A 20,286-nucleotide genomic window follows, 5' to 3' on the forward strand; every position below is an offset into this window, starting at 1 on the left:
TGTGTGGACTTTTCATGTCAGATTTGCTTGCTCTTCTTCCCTGTTGTGTTGTAGACCCAGTATTTTTTTCCCTTTGCTTCACTCTTTTTTTTATTCCCTTTTTGCATCTTTTGTAAATATAGGCAGTCTCTGATAACTAGCCGGGCTCAGGATCTGAGACTCATTTTTGAGTAATGGGTGTAATTTAGTGGGGCTCTGGTGATGGAAACGAGTTTAAATTGCTGGAGGATTTTATGGAAAAAATGACACCTATATTTTGTATCAATACTGAGCTGATAGAAGAGAATTGTTGCTAAATGTTTTTATTTTTTACTGTACACATTGTATTGATCGAAAAATCAGAGCCTATACATTATGTACTCAAGCCAAGAACATTCTTCTTCTTTGTAAACCAAATGACCATCTTCTGTAATCAGTTTCTTCCTCAAAACTCTACTTCTGGAAAGATTTTTCAATCAAAACACACTAAAGAATTAAAAATAAATAAATACAATCATTTGGAGTTTGGGCCTTCAACTGGTCAGAATTTTTTTTAAATATCTGAACTGTACTTTACAAGTTAGATTGTTGTAAACCTTTTGGTGCAGTGATCATTTCCTTATTCATGTATTATACAATGTCAAGTAAGCTCATGGCACTCAATAAATAATTGACATATTCTACTAGTACATGTTTAGTTACTATTGCACATGGATGGAATCTGTTACTCTTGTAGGTTTTCCAGCCACTATCTTTTTATAATAATCAGTCACATATTAGTTAGAAAATCTTCATGTGGTCAAATCTTGTGGTTTGAGTTTCTAAAACCAGTATTTAGTGTGAAATCCATTCAACACTTCTCTTGCCGTTGAGGTCTAGAAGGCATTATGTTATCCATTGCGTCACCATACTTGCAGTCATTTCTAGTTTTTTTAAAGGTGAAAATAGTACCTTTAGACCCAGATTTACAAATGATTTAGGCACCTAAGGATGTAGATGCAAGAATGCAGCATAGTTAAAGGGACAGAGTCAACTTGAAAATCACAGTGGGAGCTGAAGTTTTTATCTGCTCTTGTTACAAGTAGCACCTAGGATTACCTTAAATGAAAGAAATTGGAGGATTTTAATTCCTGCCCCCCATCACTTTTATTTACTTCCTCCATTTGACAGTACTTTCTGCATAGTCAGTTCCAAAGTTGTACTATTGGTTCTTTGCACTTCCTTTTTCAGACTTTGGGCTAATTTCACTCTCATGTACTGTTACAGAGGTAGCAGGCAGAAAACTACTGCACATACACTCATCTTCAAGCTTTATTGGTAGTAACAGCAGTGAAGATGGTGCTGAGCAGGCAGGTGTGCTTGCACAGAGAAAAGAAAGAATAGTGGACCTGAGCATGTTGGTTGTCTCGGGTACACTCAGAAGACCCTCCTGAACAAAATTAGGATAGCAGAAGAACCCTTGCAAATCTTTTTTGAAAAAGGGAAAATACCTTTTTAAAAGTCAGAATGTACTATTTTAGAGTGTTCTATCAGAAAAATGTTCCTTTTAGATCAACATGATCAGTGGTACATTGTTCTTATACTAGCTCAGAACTCTTCCATTCTAGTATACCCAATAAAGCAACCTAAAAAATAACTGAGGTTCAGTGCCTGCTATCAACTTGGGTACAAATTTCTGGCTAATCAGTGCTAGCCATTCATGGTTTGTTTTTGTTTTTTTTGTCATGAGACAACCCATTGCAATAACTGATTTCTACAATAAGTATAATGCAGACTCAAGTATAAGTATAATGTAACAACTCTCTTCATAGTTGATTGTCTTTTGTTAAGCCTACCATTGCTTGTCTCAAGTAACTGCAAAGTGCTATTAAACACTCTGATGAAATCACACAACAATGATATCTTCATTTGGTTGACAAGGGAAGTTTATCTTTGCATTATCCCTATTTAGATTATACACTTAATGAGGCACGGACAATGTAATCTGGGGTTTGTTTTATTTTGATTTTTGTAATAAAGTGCTAAGCACGCTATTGACACTTAACAAATAAGTTACTGTGTCTTTTTCAGTAGAATAGTTTTTCATCTGAAAAAAATCAGTGGTGCAGTTAACAATACTTTGAACTTCTATAGTACCTTTTGATCCAAGAATCTAGGAGCACGCATTAGAAACAGTCATTAATTTAATCCCTACAGAACTTCACTGAGGTAGGTAAGTATTAGCCCCCTTGTCTGTTTGTAGTAGCACCTAGGATGTGCTCGGTATTGTCTCTACACAGGAAGAAACCGTCCCAGGTCATTTAAGTGTTCAACTCCCATACTTTGAGTGGGAGCTGGACACTCCAATGCCCTTTGGAGATTTTCAAAGACACAAAGAAGGCAAGTGATTTGAAGGGTAGAGGAGATATGTATAGTTAAATAGAATTTTATGTAGATTACTTGTAGATTTTTATTAAATATACATAACCTATTCCTGATCAATCCACAGCAGTGTTCCCTCTAATTTTTCCCATGCATGTGCAGAATGAATTTTGTTGTGAGGCGCATTCCTTCCCTCCCACACTCAGCTCTCTATCCCCGCAGCAGGACCTGGGCTGGGGGGAGATGTGCCTCTTTCCCAGCCACGGCAGGTCCGTGCTGGGGCTGGGTTCAGGCCGGTACTGGGGCGCCCCTCTCCTGGCTGCCGCATGTCCGGGGCAGGTCCGTGCTGGGGCCGGCGGGGAGAGGCGCCTCTCCCCGCTGTGGCAAGTCTGGGTCTTGGAGAGACGCATCTCTCCCCGCCGCAGCCCTGAGCCCCTGCGCGGAGCTTAATAGGCAGCTGCACAGCCACGCAGCCATGTAGCTTAGAGGGAACTTAGATCCACAGCCTATTCTTGATGCCCAGCTTCGTGTAGGCATTCTGTTACTTTGATAATAACTATGCTAGCAACAGTTTCCGTAAAAATTTGAATTTTCAGAGCTCTATTGCTACTGCTACATCATGATAGGTAAGGACAACTTCAGCAGTTTTTCCCCCTTGCATGTGCACCTGTATATGTACATTTTTTTTCTTTCAAACATTAGACTAAATTTTAATTTCTTCCTTTTTACTGAAGGATCTCCGTAAATGTTTGGAATACATGAATGATGTCATTAGAGCACAAAATTGCAATCTGAAATGCAGCTCTCTCCCATCCATCGTATATGGTTGAGGGAGTTAACATCCATCACTCTGCATGTGGGTGGTGGATGGTATTTATTTTGTTTTTTCTCAGAGAATAGGACAATGAATACAGTTTAGATCTGGTTATTTTCAGTTCCATGCACTAACAGCTTGACAGTACTCCCTCCCATTCAGCAATAGCAGACACATGCTTAATTTAACAAGTCTTTTGAAAAGATGAAAGAGCTGCACTGCATACAAGCAGTTGTACTGAGAGAGCATATCCCTTCCTTCAGAAAGAATCAGTTAAGCATTATACAACATAAATAGAACAAGGTTTAATGTAACTACCGAATAAGACGTCAGAAGTAAAACCTGACAGCTGACAGACTCCTCAGATATAGGCATTTTAGCTTCCCTCATGACTGCTTCAGAGTCTTTTTTTACTTGATAGTATTGCACTGCCTTTCTATTAAACTGTTCCTTCATGTTCTTTACCTCTTTATGCAAAAACAACCAGCTTAGATGTCTCTTAGTTCATCATCATCTTTGCAGTTTGCTCTAATGATGATATCTATGACCTTCATGAATACAGTATAATAATGCTGGCATAAACACCTATAACCCACCTGTTATCAACATAGGAACAGATTTGCTTTTAAGGGATGTGTACTGTTCTTGTTCTGTGTAGTATTAACAGCTTACTTCCAGAGGGGCAACAGATGAGTTGTTAAGGGATTTGGGATTGGGATTTGTGTTCTGATCATTACAAAATAATTTGCAGGTGTCTCTGAAGAGGAAAAGGCAGCTGAACTGCAGAAAACAAAGACTACGTCACTTGTAAACAGGCTGACAGTGGATATTGTAGAAATGGAAGCTCTCCGAAAGTCTGTAGAGGATTTCTTCTGCTTTTGTTATGGTAAGCTCTTAAACTAATTTAAAAAAATCTGAAATAACACTCTTCCTGGGATAGCTAAGCCATCATTAAAGTAGGATGGAGAGTGGCTTATAGTTTCTGCCTTCAGTCTAGAGTACTGCTGAGGTAATGAGCTTAATTTTTCAGTAGTTCTAAACTGTATTTAAACTCCAAAGAGTTTGCTGTCTTATACATGTTTCACTGCACATGAACATTCTGAATGTTCCATGGAGCAGCTTTCTTTTAAGCAAGAACGAAATATGTAACCTAATGGTAATTCTCTGCACTGTCAGCTGTGCAACTTGTGCGTAATTCCTGAATTTCTGATCCATGTCTGAGTCTGTCTTACCCTGCCCCCAAAGCAATCAAGGTCTTGCAGTGTTGTAGGGGAAGCATGTTCCTCTCCAGAGGAAGAGGATGTATTACAGTTTCCATCTTTTAACTAAGGAGACATTGCATCATGTTACTCAATTAAGATCTTCTTTGGTCAATTAGAAAGTGGCTTTGAAGGAAGCCTCATGCTGCAATCCCCCTTGAGAAGAATGGTAACAGAAATAGCAGACCATAGGGTGGGAATGTACAACAGGGAAGAACATGGTTCAGAGACATGGGGAGAAACTTAGGACTCAGAAGAAGGAAGGAAAAAATATGAAAGCCTAGCTTGTCGTATTTAATCTTACGTATTTTTTGTTTCCCAACAATTTACAGGTAAAGCTTTAGGGAAGTCAACGGTAGTCCCTGTGCCATATGACAAGATTCAAAGGGACCAGTCTGCAGTGGTAGTGCAGGGCCTTCCTGAAGGACTTGCATTTAAACATCCAGCAAATTATGATGTGACAACACTGAAATGGATTTTGGAAAACAAATCGGGGATCTCATTTGTGATCAAAAGGTTACATTCTCTTTTATTGGTTTGTCCACTTAAATCAGAACAGCTAATTGATATTTTTCTGTGGGTACCTTAAATGCTACAATTTTTAAAAATTATGTGCATATACTGTCTGTTACATGAAAAATTCAGTGTTTGTATTTAAATGTCATACTACCAAATGGGTAATGGTATTACTTTTTCTTTCTTTGTTTTAATGCAGGCCTTTCCTAGAGCCAAAGAAACACCTAGGTAAGTATCAAGTTGTTTGCAGTAAACAAAACATGAAAATTATAATTAGAATTTATATTTTTATCTTCAATTCTTTGAGGAGTTAGGGCACCTATAAACACATCTATTATAATATTCTGTTTGGCAGAAATGCCTAGATTGTGGTTTGACTTATTCACTTGGAAAACAGAATAGTTCCATAACCTTTGTGCCTTCTACTGAGAACCACTGACTGGGGGGAGAATTAATTCTAATATGTTCAATCCTCGTACAGTACTTGTCTTACCGTGAATCAAGTATTATCCCCATTGTAGAGAAGGGAAAACTGATCCACAGAAAGGCCAAGTGACTTGCCTAAAACTCCATAGAGAATCACTGTCAGACCAGGGATTAACACTCATGAGTTCCTCTCTCCCAGTGCTTTGGTTAGACCACAACTCTCTGATTGCTTATTGGAGGCCCATGTATCATCTGTAGAAATGTCTTTTATGGATATCGTGGAGTATGCCAATTCCAAGAATCAACGCAAGTGTGTTTGCATGTATTGGAGAAGGGACTTGTTTAAGCAACAGCTGACTTGTCAGAAACAAGAATTTCATGCCAGCCTATTTAAAGCCAATACAGAGCCCCGTGTTTGCTGCTCCCCACTGTGAAGGGCTACCACAGGGCTTCCATCTTGCAGAGGTCATTGCTTAGGGATAAATTTCACTTTCTGAAAACAATGTCCTCCTACACACACAGTCTGATTTGCAGGGCAGTATAGACACACCTTTAGACATGTAAGATTTTGATGTAATAGAAATGGCAAAGATTCCATTAATGAACAAAATGATGCTAAGGTAAAAAGTAGGTTTCAGTATGCTCAAGAACTATGTAGAAATGTCCATAATTCCTATTCCAATAATATTTATGCACCTAACCGCAATATAGAAACAGGGTAGCAAGATTGCCAAAACAGACTGGATAGTTTAATAATGTTGAGACACAGCATCAATTTAGCTTTATTGTTATGACTTCCAGTAACAATGATGACAGGGATAGATAAAATGTTTACGTTTTTAATAAAAGATATTCTAAAGTAATATTGTATTAGTGTTGCTTTTTAGGCTATAAACCAGGGGTGGGCAAACTACGGCCCGCGGGCCACATCCGGCCCTCCAGCCGATTTAATCCGGCCCTCAAGCTCCTGCTGGGGAGCAGGGTCTGGGGCCGCTCCACATGCGTGTATTGCGGCTCCCGGAGTCGGCGGCATGTGCCTCCTTCCAGCTCCTACATTTAGGGGCAGCCAGGGGGCTCCACGTGCTGCCCCTGCCCCAAGCGCCGCCCCCCGCAGCTCCCAATGGCTGGGAACTGCAGCCAATGGGAGCTGCAGGGGCAGCGCCTGCAGACAGGGCAGTGTGCAGAGCCGCCTGGCTGCGCCTCCACGTAGGAGCCAGAGGGGGGACATGCCGCTGCTTCCAGGAGTTTCTTGAGGTAAGCGCCGCCCAGATCCTGCACCCCTGGGCCCCTGCCCCAGCCCTGATCCCCCTCCCGCCCTCTGAACCCCTCAATTCCAGCCCGGATCACCCTCCTGCATCCCAAATCCCTCAGCCCCACTCCAGAGCTCGCACCTCCTCCGGAGCTCTCATCCCTCCCCCCCCTCCCCCCCCCCCACCCCCTCACTTCTGGCCCCAACCCAGAACCCGTACCCCCAGCCAGAGCCCTCATCCCCTCCTGCACCTCAACCCCAATTTCATGAGCATTCATGGCCCGCCATACAATTTCCATACCAAGATGTGGCCCTCAGGCTAAAAAGTTTGCCCACCCCTGCTATAGACAGTAACAATAAATCTTTCTTATAAAAGCACAAGCTCTCTGAACACAACTTTCTGTAGATATTTGTGAAACTCAAATTAAATCCTGTTTAGCAAAACAGTATTTATTTATCTTTGTGGCATTTTAAACTTGTATATAATGTAAATGACATATAAGAAAACTGTAGATCGTATCTTCATTTTCAGGAGCTCATGTGACTGTTACAGATTCTACACGCACAGTTACACCACCAAGTGGAAGGTAAAATGTCTTTTTTCCTATTGGAAATATAGCTACATATATGTAACAGTTGTGGGCTTTTTCTTCTGTCTGATGAATACAGCACCTTTAAAAAGGAGAGAGAAAATGAGAACACTCTGTACACTTTTATGGTTTTCAGTGTCTAGTATGTATTTTTATAGGGCATGTAACTTTCTTGAAACTTTTTTTCTGTCTGAATAAGCTTTGCTTACCTAAGATCAAAAATGGCATGTAGTCAAACTTCCTCTTACTCTTGGCTGTGTGTATATGTACAAGTTCTTCAGAACTCAATGGATATCAGTTTCACTTCAGCCTACATGAGTGATATATAATAATTCATATGTTATCATTCAGTAATGAGCTTGTCGCATGCAGCAGTATGTCACAAGTATATGCATCAAGCTTAATCCTTCCCACTGTCTCTTCCATTAAATGTCATACAATTTTACCATTTGGCAGTGTCCGGAACAAGTTAGAAATTCATGAATGTAAAATTTATGTTGCAAAATGCAAATTTTTATAGAATTATATGCTTCTGAATACACATTTTACTAAAAATAGTGCAGTTCTGTAATACTAAGGCCTTGGCTACACTGGCGCTGTACAGCGCTGCAGCTTGCTGCGCTCAGGGGTGTGAAAACGCCCCCCCTCCCCCCCCCGAGCACAGCGAGTACAGCGCTGTAAAGCTCCAGTGTAATCAGATCCTGCAGCGCTGCACGCTCCCACGCAGCGCTGCAAGCTATTCTCCTGCAAGCTATTCGGAGAGGTGGAGTACTTACAGCGCTGCGACTACACTTGTGCTTCACAGCGCTGCCGCAGCAGCGCTGGGAAGTCCTGAGTGTAGCCAAGGCCTAAATATGTCTTAAAGAAGTTGGGTAGGAAATTAATGATATTGAAAGCCACATATGATACTCCAGAATAGCTACTACATGGCACTGTGAATTTTTTCTCTTAACTTCTTTATATCACTTCCAAGTTGTTATTAGATAATATGAGCACTTCAGAAACTTCCATAAGCATGTTGTAGATTCTTCTTTTTTAATTTTGTGGGTTTTTTCCCTTCAGTGGCCCTCCTGTCCAAGTAAAAACAGAACCAAATGAGGATTCTGGTACGTAACTTTGTTTTGTACTTCTTTGCAAAACATTCTGAGCAAGCAGCCTTAATTTCAAGTGGTTGCATTTAGATAGCGGTAGACAATGCAAACAGAAATGCGCTAGAACAGCAGCAATTGACTGCAATAAATAAATAAATATATTAACAAACTCCTTTCGTCATTTAACCAAACTATAGCCTACTAATGACTAAGTACTATAGGATTTAATTGGTCCAAAGTATCCATTTTGAGGACTGAGAAATAATGGTCTATACAGTTTTATAAAACGTCTAATATAATTGTACTAATGACAATGTCATAAGACTGTAAATAGATGGGAGGATTAGACTACAACTTCTTCCCCATTTTTCTTTAGTTTTCTACATCCTTTGGGTGGAGGGAAGAATTAACTAGCCCTGTCAGCTATAATATTCAGTCCTAACGTATGGGCTTAATATCCCTTAATATTTATCCTAGATAGTGTAAATTCACAGATGCTGTGTAGATTAATGATTTTTAGATCACTTAATACATACAAAGAGTCAATGTGCTTTCTTTTTTTTGTAAAGTAATCAGTCACAGAGAGACTGAAAAGAAGAAGAGGAGTCTAATCTTTGCTGCAAATGTTGCTAGAACATTTGCAGCATTATTAATGCTATTCAGCAGACTCTTGGGGTGGTAATCTTCCTCTAGTCAAAATGTTTTGAAAACATTTTGGAATCCATTTGACGACATGCTTAGAGCATTGCTTAGCAGAATATAGACCAGTTCAAGGACCTACAGTGCTGCTGCACACAGCAAAATGATTCAGTTCCAGAAATCTCTAGATTTCAACTGAATTTACTTTATATAAACATAAGTGAGCAAAAATTAGTTTAGAAGTGCCATGTGTGTAGGAGGGGATGCAAAACTTTTATGATTGGTGATTGTGTACAAGAAGGGAAGAACCCAGCTTGACTTTTTGGATCCAAGGTTGAGTTGCAGGACTAGCAGGTTAGAAAAAAGAAATAGGGTAAATTGAACCTATTTGATAGGGAAGTTATTGAGATAAAAGAAACCTAGAACTCCACTATACCATTTTTAAAATATAATAACTTAGCACATTACTTCAAACTGGTTGGTCCTCTTTGTGCAATAAAGACAAGATAGAAATTTGTTTTTGAATCCCTTTATCATGTGTCTGCGTATGTGATTGGGTTACTTTTCGGTTGCTTCTGCAGGAATTTCACTAGAGATGGCAACAGTAACAGTAAAAGAGGAATCGGAGGATCCTGACTACTATCAGTATAATATTCCAGGTAATATTAGCTTGCATATATTTTGTCACATAAGATGTTATATCTAAGTGTGACAACTGCTGTTTTTTCCTGTCTTTAGACACATTGTAGTTGCGTAGCTAAACTAGACTTATTTGTTCTAATACAAAACCTCCATGCTGGTAGCCATTTAAGTAACTCTCAATGAAGCAAATAGGCATCCAGCTACTGCAACAGAATTGGGCGCTCCCCCACCCCTACGCGGTTAAATGACATTATAGATCACTGAAAGTAAGCTAGTATTAAATAACTACATTGAGCTGATAGAACTGTGGAAGAACTCTACACTTTATTTTGTTTTGGTGATGGGCTTGCAAAATGTAACCCCAGTGACAACTTTTTGTCACCTTTTTACCAGGCATTGTGCTAAAGGCTGTCTGGCTCAACGCTTCATCTACCATAAAAATTTAATTGTCTAAAACTGGTTCCGTTTTTTTCATTGCAAAAGTGTCAGTAAATCTGACAGCATTTTTCATTGATTGCTGTTTGTAGTGATCCAATTTTGGTTTTGTTTTCCGAATTTTTTTTTACATTTTTCTGATTGTGAAAAAAATCCACTATGTGATGCACCTGACCCATCAGGATTGGCAAGAACAAAAACAAATAAAAAAAACTCAAACAAAAAACATTTTTAGGCCTGGCATAATTCAATTTTTATTTTTTATAATTTCAATATAGAATATTGATGTATGCAGTGTTATAGCCATGTCAGTCACAGGATATTAGAGAGACGAGGTGGATGAGGTAATATCTCTTATTTTACCAATTTCTGGTAAAAGTTAGCTTGAAAGATTTAAATTTTCAGTTGTGGGAAATTATAGAGGCTCAGACAGTAATTACTTAATGACAATAGATATTGAGATTCAAAAAGTTAAAGCTTCATAACCAATAAAACACAAATTATCAACATTGTATGTCAAAAATATATAAGTAAATAACCTTAAATCAAACTCAAGTTCTCAAGCAGTATTTTTCTTTCTTTGCCTATCTGTAAACTTTGATTATCATTGATGGAAATATTTTTTCATTGGTTTGGGTGTGTACAGTGAAATCAATGTTTATTGACATTTACTGATAAAAAGAAATCTAATCATTCCAAGACTAAACATTTTGCAGAACAAAGTCATGCAAGCATAATTGTGTTAGTTTCTGTTAGATTTTTGAAAAAAGAGAGAGCTTCAAATATATCAAAGTTTTTGCTAAAACTTTTCAAATTTTGGAAAAGGGGGCTATTTTTTCATGGGAGGAAAAAAATTGTTCAGGATATTTTGACCATGTGTATATATAAGTCTAAGGATCTTTTTCAGCTATTTACAGCTTTGTCCAGCATGTGCCTATGGGGTTTAATAGGTGCTGCTATAAAACAAACAAGAGTCAGATCCAGATTTCGACAAAGTAGTAATCAGTTGTTATTTTTAGGACCAAATTGTGCCCTCTATATGATGTACAACTCTCGTTGGCTTCACTGGGAGATGCATGCATGCATCTCTGGGGGAAATTTAGACCTTAGTATGAAATGTAATCTGACTCTATTTTTAACAATCCGTATTGAAACAGACTTCATAACTACCCCAGTCTCCTTGCATACATAGCAACACATAGTGATGCAGTGTGTTTGCATGAGTTAGGGAAATACCATATATTCAGTAACTCTCTGCTAGGGACTAAGTAAAAGAACTAAAGCAACCACCCAAACAAAGCAAAATAAAACCTTGCACCCTAAAGGTATGTGTATATCTTCAGCAATATTGTCTGGTGAAAAGTAAGTGATGGAAAAGTTTGTATAAAAATAACAAAACCTATAAAATGAATGCTTATTGTATTAGTCTTATGAAAGCTGAATTGGTTGTTATGCTGTTTTTCCTTAATTTTTGGGAAGAAGTTTTGAGCACCCATGTCACTGGATTTCATCTACATGCTAATTACCACATCTGACTTTTACTAACCTAACATCATATTTTCTCCACAAACACAATGTATTTAATTACACTGACTCAAGACCTCTTTATTTCTAACTTGGTAGAGAATTCTTATCTCAGAATTCCACATAGACCCTTTCACAAAACATCGTAAAACTGTATCTCAAGTGTTATAAACACCTCTACCTCGATATAACACGACCCGATATAACACGAATTCGGATATAACGCAGTAAAGCGGGGGGCGGGGCTGCGCACTCCGGTGGATCAAAGCAAGTTCAATATAACGAGGTTTCACCTATAACGCGGTAAGATTTTTTTGGCTCCCGACGACAGCGTTATATCGAGGTAGAGGTGTAATTCTGTACATCTTGAGCTGATTTTGCCAAATGTTTTGAAACATATTTATGACAAAATTACACACTGACTTCCTATTGGAGGACTCCGTACAGAACCCATACCATCTTAGGAAATGAAGATAAGATTTTCATGGGAAAGATGAGGGTGAAGTACCTTTAGTGCCAGAACCAGATACCAGCACTGTAACAAGTAACAAGATGGAATTTATTTCTGTACATGAAAATTCATTCATTTTTACAAAAAACGGAGAACAAAAATATAGTGACAAAAACCCAAAGTGACATGCACAATCAGCAATCCTATTTCCCATCAACACTGAATGAAATGAGACCTATTCAAGATATATCATCCGTAGAACTAAACACTTTACTAGCATACTACTTTCTTCGTATGAAAATAATTAATTGTGACTATGAATTCCTCACTCTGCGATCAGTATTCCAATGTACTGAAGGTTACTTACAACAAGCCAGTTATTCCACCAGCCTAACTAATGTATTCTTCAAAGATACCAGAGATGGCTTGAAATTAAAACAAAGAGAACTGAAAACAAAAGGAAAAGTCTGCAAACAAAATGCATCTGACAAAGTGACCAATGAGCTTGTAAACCAGTTATACTTGACAAATCAGCTTGGACCACACAGTGCCAATTCCCTTCAAAACACAATGTGGATGAATAATATAATGTGTTTTGGAATTTGAGGGAATGATGAAATGAGGCAGCAAAAATGGGAAGACATCCAACTGAAGCAAGATGAAAATGGAAAAGAATATATTCAATTTGAAAAAAAGAGCCAACCCAAAGCTAGAAAAAGAATGACCCTAATGACTCTTAAATTCAAAAGGTTACACTCTCTGTAAAAATACAGAAAGATGTCCAGTTCTAACTACAAATATTTTTTTCTCTAGTGGAGATCATCCAGAATGCTAGAAGGAAGTGTCCCATTTCATCTTGCTAAAAATTGTAAATCCACTTTGCAACAAGTTGATCTGCAATGGTATAAGAGCCAGCCACTGGGAATTCATTTAATAGAATCCATCTTAAAAACCACTATAGAAAAAGCAGGAATTCATACAGAAAGGAAAATAACAAACCACACTGTTACCAAACACTTAATTATATCTGACGGCCATTTAACTTCTATATTAACTGGCATAATGCAGATAAATGGATACAGACCATTTCAAAGCATAAATGACTATTCAAAAGTTCTTCCATTGTTATATACAGTGTTGTTTTAGCCATGTTGATACCAGGATATTACCTCACCCACCTTGTCTCTCTGATATTTTTTTATTGGACTATCTTCTGTTGGTGAGAGACAAACTTTTGAGCTTACGCAGAGCTCTTCTTCAAGTCTGGGAAATATCAGCTAAATACAAGGTGGAACTGATGGTTTAGCGTAAGTAGTTAACAAGCATTTCAAGGGACCATTCTAGGCAAAGTGGCCTGTTAACACCCCTTCAAGGAGGAAAGGAAGGCGGGGCAGGGCACCGTGATGAGTAGTTGGGTTATAGATTGTTGTAATAAGCCATTAATGCAGTGTCTCTGTTCAGTCCATGATTTCTAGTGTCTAGCACAGTTATGAATTTAAGCTCTCAGGCTTGTTTTTTTTAAAATGTTGTGCAGGTTTCCTTTGAGGATGAGGATTGATAGGTCAGAGGAGATAGTGATCACTTTGGGAAAAGTGTTTGGTGTTGTAGTGTTTTTGTCTGATCATTTTCCTGTATGAGTTCATTCGAGAGAGTAGTGATTGTCTAGTTTCACCCACATAGTTGCTACTGGGGCATTTAGTGCACTGGATGAGGTACACCACATTTTGTGATAGGCATGTGTAGTATTCATGGATCTTGAAAGGTGTGTTGGGGGTGAGGAGTGTTGATCATTGTATCAGTGGAGCTATGTCTACAGGTTTTGCATCTGTTGTTCTGGCAGTGTCTTGTGCCCCTTGGAGTTGGTGTGTCCTGGGTCTGGGGAGTTTGCTTCTGATAAGCTTGGAGAGGTTCGGATGTCGTTTAAAGCCCAGAAGAGGGGGTTCAGGAAACATTTTTTTCAGGATGGGGTCCTCCTTAAGTATGAGTTGTAGTTTAATACCCTGTAGGGGTTCCGTTGTGGGCCAGAGGGGGTTTTATTTCTGCATTGAAGCATTTCACAAAATGATCACTTTATGGGCTTGTCTACACTGCCACTTACAGTGCTGAAACTTTCCTCGCTCAGGGGTGTGAAAAAGTTTCAGCGCTGTAAAGTGGCAGTGTAGACAGTGCGCCAGCCCTGGGAGCTACTCCCTTCATGGAGGAGGTATTTTTTTACAGCGCTGGGAGAGCCGCAACTACACGGCAGCACTGTCATGTCATCTGTGTAGACATACCCTATATCTGACCTATCAGTTCTCATCCTCAAAGGAAACCTGCACAACACTTTAAAAAGACGAGCCTGGAAGCTTAAATTTATAACTCTGCTAGACACAAAAATCATGGGCTGAATAGAGACACTGGATTTATGGCTTATTACAACAATTTGTAACAATTTGTTGTATGGCTTATTACAACAATCACTAACCCCCTCTTTTTGTGACTGTAGAGGTGTTAACAGGCCACTCTACCTTGAATGGTCCCTTACAATATGCGCTGACTAGTTATGCTAAACAGTCTGTTCCACCTTGCATTTAATGGTGACACTCAAAATACCTTTCCCAGACCTGAAGAAGAGGAGCTCTGTGTGGCTTGAAAGCTTGTCTCTCTCACCAACAGAGGTTGATCCAATAAAAGATATTACTTCACCCACATTGTGTGTCTAATATTTTTCCTGTTACTTATGTGATTTCTCTTGTCCCTTAGGGCAGATCTACACTACTGGGCTTAGTCGACCTAAGTTCCGCAACTCCAGCTACGTGAATAACGTAGCTGGAGTTGATGTAGCTTAGGTGGACCTTTTGCGATGTCTACACCACGCTGGGTCGATGGGAGAAACTCCCCTGTCCACTTACCTTACGCTTTTCATTCTGGTGGAGTACCGGAGTTGACGGGAGACCAATCTGTGGTCGATTTAGCAGGTCTTCACTAGACCTGCTAAATCGACCCCTACTGGATCAATCACCACACCGTCAATCCCTGGTAAATGTAGACCTGCCCTAAATGTCTCACCTTGTTAGCAGGTGTGGGAATCCAGGAGGGATCTACAGGTCAGTTGCTGAATCTTCAGGGCAGGCATGGCTCATAAGATTTCACCATGAATATAATATAAATGAAGTGGGAGTATCCCTCTGGCACAGGGATCCAGGGCCTGTGACAAGACAGGTCTTGAGGAAAGGAATCCTAGGAAGAGGATTTAGTTTGAGTTCATAGAGTTAGTTTGAAATTATCATTTTGGTAATAAACCAGACTCCGAAAGGGGAATGACTTTTACTCTGTAATACTTGGAGCTAGGTTGGGACCCTGCCAGTTTACATGTAATACCAGAATAGTAATGGTTGGCACATTAGTCACTGATAGCAATTATGTCACACAGATTTAAGAAACCTGGGACTGGACACTGCCTTTTTTCTGTTTTACTTGGTCATTATTTAATCTCCAAATGAATTCTTATTAATGCTTGAGTACTTTCACTGCCTGTAGCCAAACCTGTTGTAACCCGCCGTTGTTAGGCACGCAGCAGGATTATGTCTTTTAGATACCCCATATAAATTGGTGAAGTCCTCGCCTAGTTCCAGACTAGAACTACATACTTGTATAATCCGAAAGTGTCTTGACGCTAAGAGATGAAAAAGAGTATAAAAATTACACACCCACCAATCGCTCACTTTAAGTCATGGTAATTTCAACCCTTTTTGAAAATATAGTTTGTCCAATCAAGTTAAGTGAAACTATCCCAAACCACTAAAAGATACCAATTAGTAATCATAATTGTTTTAATGTAATTCCAAGAGATTTTCTCTTCTGAGTATAGCCTTTCATACACTCATTGAATTGAATGTTCCCCAATCATGATTTTATTCTGATAGTTTTTTAAACTATGGAAACCAAATGTACTTCATTGGTATACTTAATAAAAGGAGCTGGTTTAACACATTAATTTAGTGGCTGAAAAAGTGAATTTTACTATGAAATAGATTTTTCAAGACTTACTTTTGTGTCTCCTAAGCAGGCCCTTCAGAAACTTCAGAAATTGATGAAAAAATTGCTCTTGCAAAGAAGTACACAGGTATTTTTTCAGTTCTGTTTCTCTCAGCAACATTTTCTTACAACTGTATTGGTATTTGGACATCTGAGTGCTGATTCTCGAGACGCTGCAGTTCTGAGTTTGGTATGAGACGAGTAAGCTCTGGGATCTACATTTTCAAAAGGGACAAGTGTTTTTGGGTGCCTAAATTTTTGGGTGCTGAATTTAAGATACACTAAAAGGGGTCCCTGACTTTTTCAGAAGTGCTCTGCCTTCTTAATGTACTCTCTTAACATCAGGCCCTTTTCAGACAAATTTTGAGGCATCAAAAATTGCTAGCAATTCTTGAAAATTTAGGCCTTGTTTCCATTGCAGTTTGGTGTGTAAAATTAATGTTTTCACCCCTCAGCTCACAGAGAGCCGAGAAGTTTTAATAACCCTCTCTGCGTGCCACATTTCAAACTTGATTCTTTTAAAAAGTGTATTATAGGTTGGGGGATTGGAGTGGGGAAGAAAGCATGGCGGGGGGGAACAATTTAATGGGAAAAGTGTTTGTGTGTGGTGAGGGAAGATGGTTCTTCGCACAAATTGAAAATCTGGTGAAACGATGTGTCCATCCCCCCCGCCCCCCAAAAATCAGCGGTCGGAGAGTGTGTGTGTGTGTGTGTGTGTGTGTGTGTGTGTGTATATATAGATATAGATATATATAAATAAAAATGCCCATTTACAAAAATTAGAAAAAGCTAATTTGTACCTCAAGAAAGACACTTCCGTATAAAGGTCAGAGTGCTTTTGCTTTCATGAATTTTTCAAATTCAAAAATTGAGATGCATTTTTTCAGTTCATGTGGATTTTAGATATTTATTGTTTTAAACTTGCCTTATTAAAATACTTGTTTTGACTAGTTAATGTTAACATAAGTTACTCTGTATTTTTATTATGGTATATTTTACTTTATATTTATCTAAGGAAGCCACCAGGGTTCCGATTGCAGTGAAGGAACAGATGTGGAAATACCAGTAGAAGGTTAGAGATATGAAACTTTTTTTCATGAAAATGAATTAACAGCATTGAAAAGAGAATTTCATTTTTTAAATAAATATTTGAAAACAATAAAACTTCAGTACATTGAAACTGTACATTATCTCCTCAACCATTCTCCTTGCACATGGATGGCTGGTTATTTTTTCCCCCTGAATCCTGACTGTGAATGACTTATTGTGATCGGAGTGATCATTTTTTTAAAATCATTATTTGCATTTATGCCCATCATAAAATCGAAACGCTATTACATGAATTCAGAAATATGATCCTCCAACCAGTTTTGTTCCACCCCAAATCATAAACTCATGGGTTTTGTGGGCAAGTTATGATGGCAACAATATTCATTGTTACAATCCTTATTATTTGAATTTCAAAGGTGCTTATCACACAGTGTGTAGATGGCATTGCATTAATTTAGAAGTGCATTAGGTCCCTCAAAAAAGGAAAATAAAGTTCTCTGCTCTTCCGATCTGCATTAATAAAAACATGTGCCTGGGAGGAAATAATCTGGGTTCATTGCTTCCCCAAGCGTCATGACCACTTTGACACTTAATTGTTAAGAGAGAACCAGAAGAAAGAAATGAGTGTTATAGGGCAACCTGAAAGGGATAAGACCAAGGCTTACCCTTATGTTTGTCAGTACTGAATTCCACAACCACAGACCCTCAACGAAGAATGCCTGATCTAGGCTTCTACTTGTTTAAACCTCAGCTCCGTTATCCATGTCGTTCTTAAATCTGTTTTCTCTTTTGTTAAATGAGAACTACTGAATTGAAAGTTGCACCCTTTTTTGCTAAGAACTAAAAACTTATCCATGCTTCAAGTTAAGTTAGTACGTTTAAAAAAGATGCTGGGGCAATTCAGAAAATTACAAGCAATTAAGCCTTACTTCACTACTAGGAAAATTGATTTGTAATTTAAAAGGAGTAAAAGAAATGGCTAGATTGACATATGATATGGACAAGCTAGGATGGTTTATAAATCATGCATCTACAATCTACTAGTCCACAAATTAGTGCCTAAGGGAGAAGAATCAGTTGATGATTGGATTTTCGAAAAGCCTTTGACTAAGTTCCTCATGAGAAGCTATTAAGGAAACTAAGGACATACAAGATTTAGTGAATGGGCAACACAATAGCAAATGCACATCAGAAGGAATAATTTTAACTACATAGAACTGAGTTTTAAATTGATTGAAACCATTCAAGAAGAATCTGCCGCGTCATTATCCTGCTTTAAATGTGCAGTGTGGGTAAAACAAACATGTTAGGACATATAAAGAATGATAGACAAAATAGTAGTGAAAATATTCTAATGTTATATAAATAGATAGTATGTCTGGTATACGAAAAATATGCCTGGTATATAAGAGGTAAATTTACCCTTTAAAACGGGTTCTCAAACTGGGGGTCAGGACCCCTCAGGGGGTCGTGAGGTTATTACTTGGGGGTGTCGCGAGCTGTCAGCCTGCACCCCAAACCCCGCTTTGCCTCCAGCATTTATAATGGTGTTAAATATGTAAAAAGGTGTTTTTCATTTATAAGGGGGCTCGCACTCAGAGGCTTGGTATGTGGAAGGGTCACCAGTAAAAAAAAATTGAGAACCACTGCTTTAAAACAAGTAGAAGGAGGCAGTCAGTGAAACTGAATGGTAAAAAATTTAAAATAGAAAAGATGATTTTTTGAAATATTTATATCTATATATACACAATGTAACATCTGGAACTTATTGCCACAAAGTTGTCATTGAGGCCAAGAGGTGCTTAGAGATCAAAAAGGTTTATCTATTTTATATTGGTAATATCTACAAGTTGCATTATATAAGACTTGCTTCAGGGAATAAGCCAACCACTAATTGACAAGGTTTAAGAAGAAATTACTCTACTCTTCTGGGTATACTATTTCATAACTGTCCACTATGTGACTTCTTGCATGTTCCTCTGAAGGATGTCAGACACTGGATACTGGACTAGATGGACTGCTTGTCTGATCTTCTGTGGCTAAAGGACCAGGACATCATAATCCTCTTTGTGCTTTGAGTTTACCAGTTATCTGTGTTACTCGTGAATTAAATGGAACAAGTGTAAAAGTTTTTCTGAACCAGGTGATAGAGCACATCACCTATGTCAAATCTATTTAATATGTTACAGTAGCTGTTGCTGATCACTATATGATATAAAGTGAAGAGCAATGTGAAGGGAGATTGCTCCCTACTGACCACCAAACAAAACACTTAACTATGCTTCTAGCTTAGAGATCTCAAAAACAGTGTTAATCCAGGTGTACAAACACAGTGCCTTCTAACTAGAGAATCTGCATAAAGCTTAACCATTTCAAACAAGAATCAGCTTCCTTTTTTAAAAATTTATCCATTGTATATGTTTTTCCCCACTCGATACTGTTAAGCCAAATCCTGTTGACTATACTGATGCATGTTGCCCCACTGAGGTCAGTTTGACTCTCCATCATTTTTCCACTGTTAACATTGTAATCTGTAATGGAAAATTATTTTAGCACAACCGGAACAAGTCTGCCAGTATCTTATGAATGATGGCAGAAAATCTATAATCTATTAGGGCACAGAGCCTTTGTTTACATTTTTAAGTAATCCTTGATAACAATGAGGAATTATTTATGATTACATGAATCCTATTAAGCCAGGAATAAGAAATTTCCTATGTCATTAATGCCAGCTCTCTGCACTGCTGCACATGCAATTTAGCACGTATAATCCTCACTTCCTTACCTTTGTCTAGAAATGCTTAAAGGCTTGTGGTAAAGTGTCTTTGTTCTTGGGTTTTTTTTAATTCACAGTGTGCAACAAACATATTAATGTGCCATTAGGCTTCTGTGACAAGTGGCAGTGTGAACACTAAATTGCTGAATGCTTGGGTAAAAGTACTTCAGAGTGCATGTGCCATTCTGAAATTCTTTTGCGATTTGTTTTTGTTCTCAGATTCTTCTCAGCATGCCCCTTCTGAAACAAGTGAGGACCCTGAAGTTGAGGTCACCATTGAAGGTTAGTTTTTCCAACTCCTGAATTCCAATCTTTTTGGGTTCTCTTGGTAACAAAAGCCTTTCACAATTGTCTGGCTGAGTATGCATGATGTTTTCTTTCACCCACTACCTAGAGTAGAATAAATTTGATCACCAGTCAGCATTGACCAGAGTGTGAGATGAGAACTACCATATAAGCACACTTAC

At 38.5% G+C, this 20,286-nt stretch overlaps 1 protein-coding gene across 6 annotated transcripts in view; it reads left to right on the top strand.

Moving 5' to 3' along the window:
* GTF2I (general transcription factor IIi) overlaps window positions 1-20,286 on the top strand; it is a 74,420-nt gene that overhangs the window by 16,650 nt on the left and 37,484 nt on the right. For 5 of the 6 annotated variants that reach the window (XR_003370027.2, XM_026656424.2, XM_029912498.1 and 2 more), the window contains exons 4-12: window positions 3,906-4,040; window positions 4,746-4,929; window positions 5,129-5,157; window positions 7,137-7,191; window positions 8,257-8,300; window positions 9,506-9,583; window positions 16,022-16,081; window positions 17,009-17,065; window positions 20,039-20,101. Coding sequence is in view for 5 of the 6 variants with exons in the window: in XM_026656424.2 (XP_026512209.1) it covers window positions 3,906-4,040; window positions 4,746-4,929; window positions 5,129-5,157; window positions 7,137-7,191; window positions 8,257-8,300; window positions 9,506-9,583; window positions 16,022-16,081; window positions 17,009-17,065; window positions 20,039-20,101 (705 nt within the window). In the remaining variant the exon portion in view is untranslated. The remainder of the gene's footprint in view (window positions 1-3,905; window positions 4,041-4,745; window positions 4,930-5,128; window positions 5,158-7,136; window positions 7,192-8,256; window positions 8,301-9,505; window positions 9,584-16,021; window positions 16,082-17,008; window positions 17,066-20,038; window positions 20,102-20,286) is intronic. The other variant, XM_026656427.2, reaches the window with a different exon arrangement.

This window comes from Terrapene carolina, unplaced genomic scaffold (genome assembly GCF_002925995.2).
Source record: "Terrapene carolina triunguis isolate 2854851 unplaced genomic scaffold, T_m_triunguis-2.0 Scaffold231, whole genome shotgun sequence".
Classification (NCBI taxonomy): domain Eukaryota; kingdom Metazoa; phylum Chordata; order Testudines; family Emydidae; genus Terrapene; species Terrapene triunguis.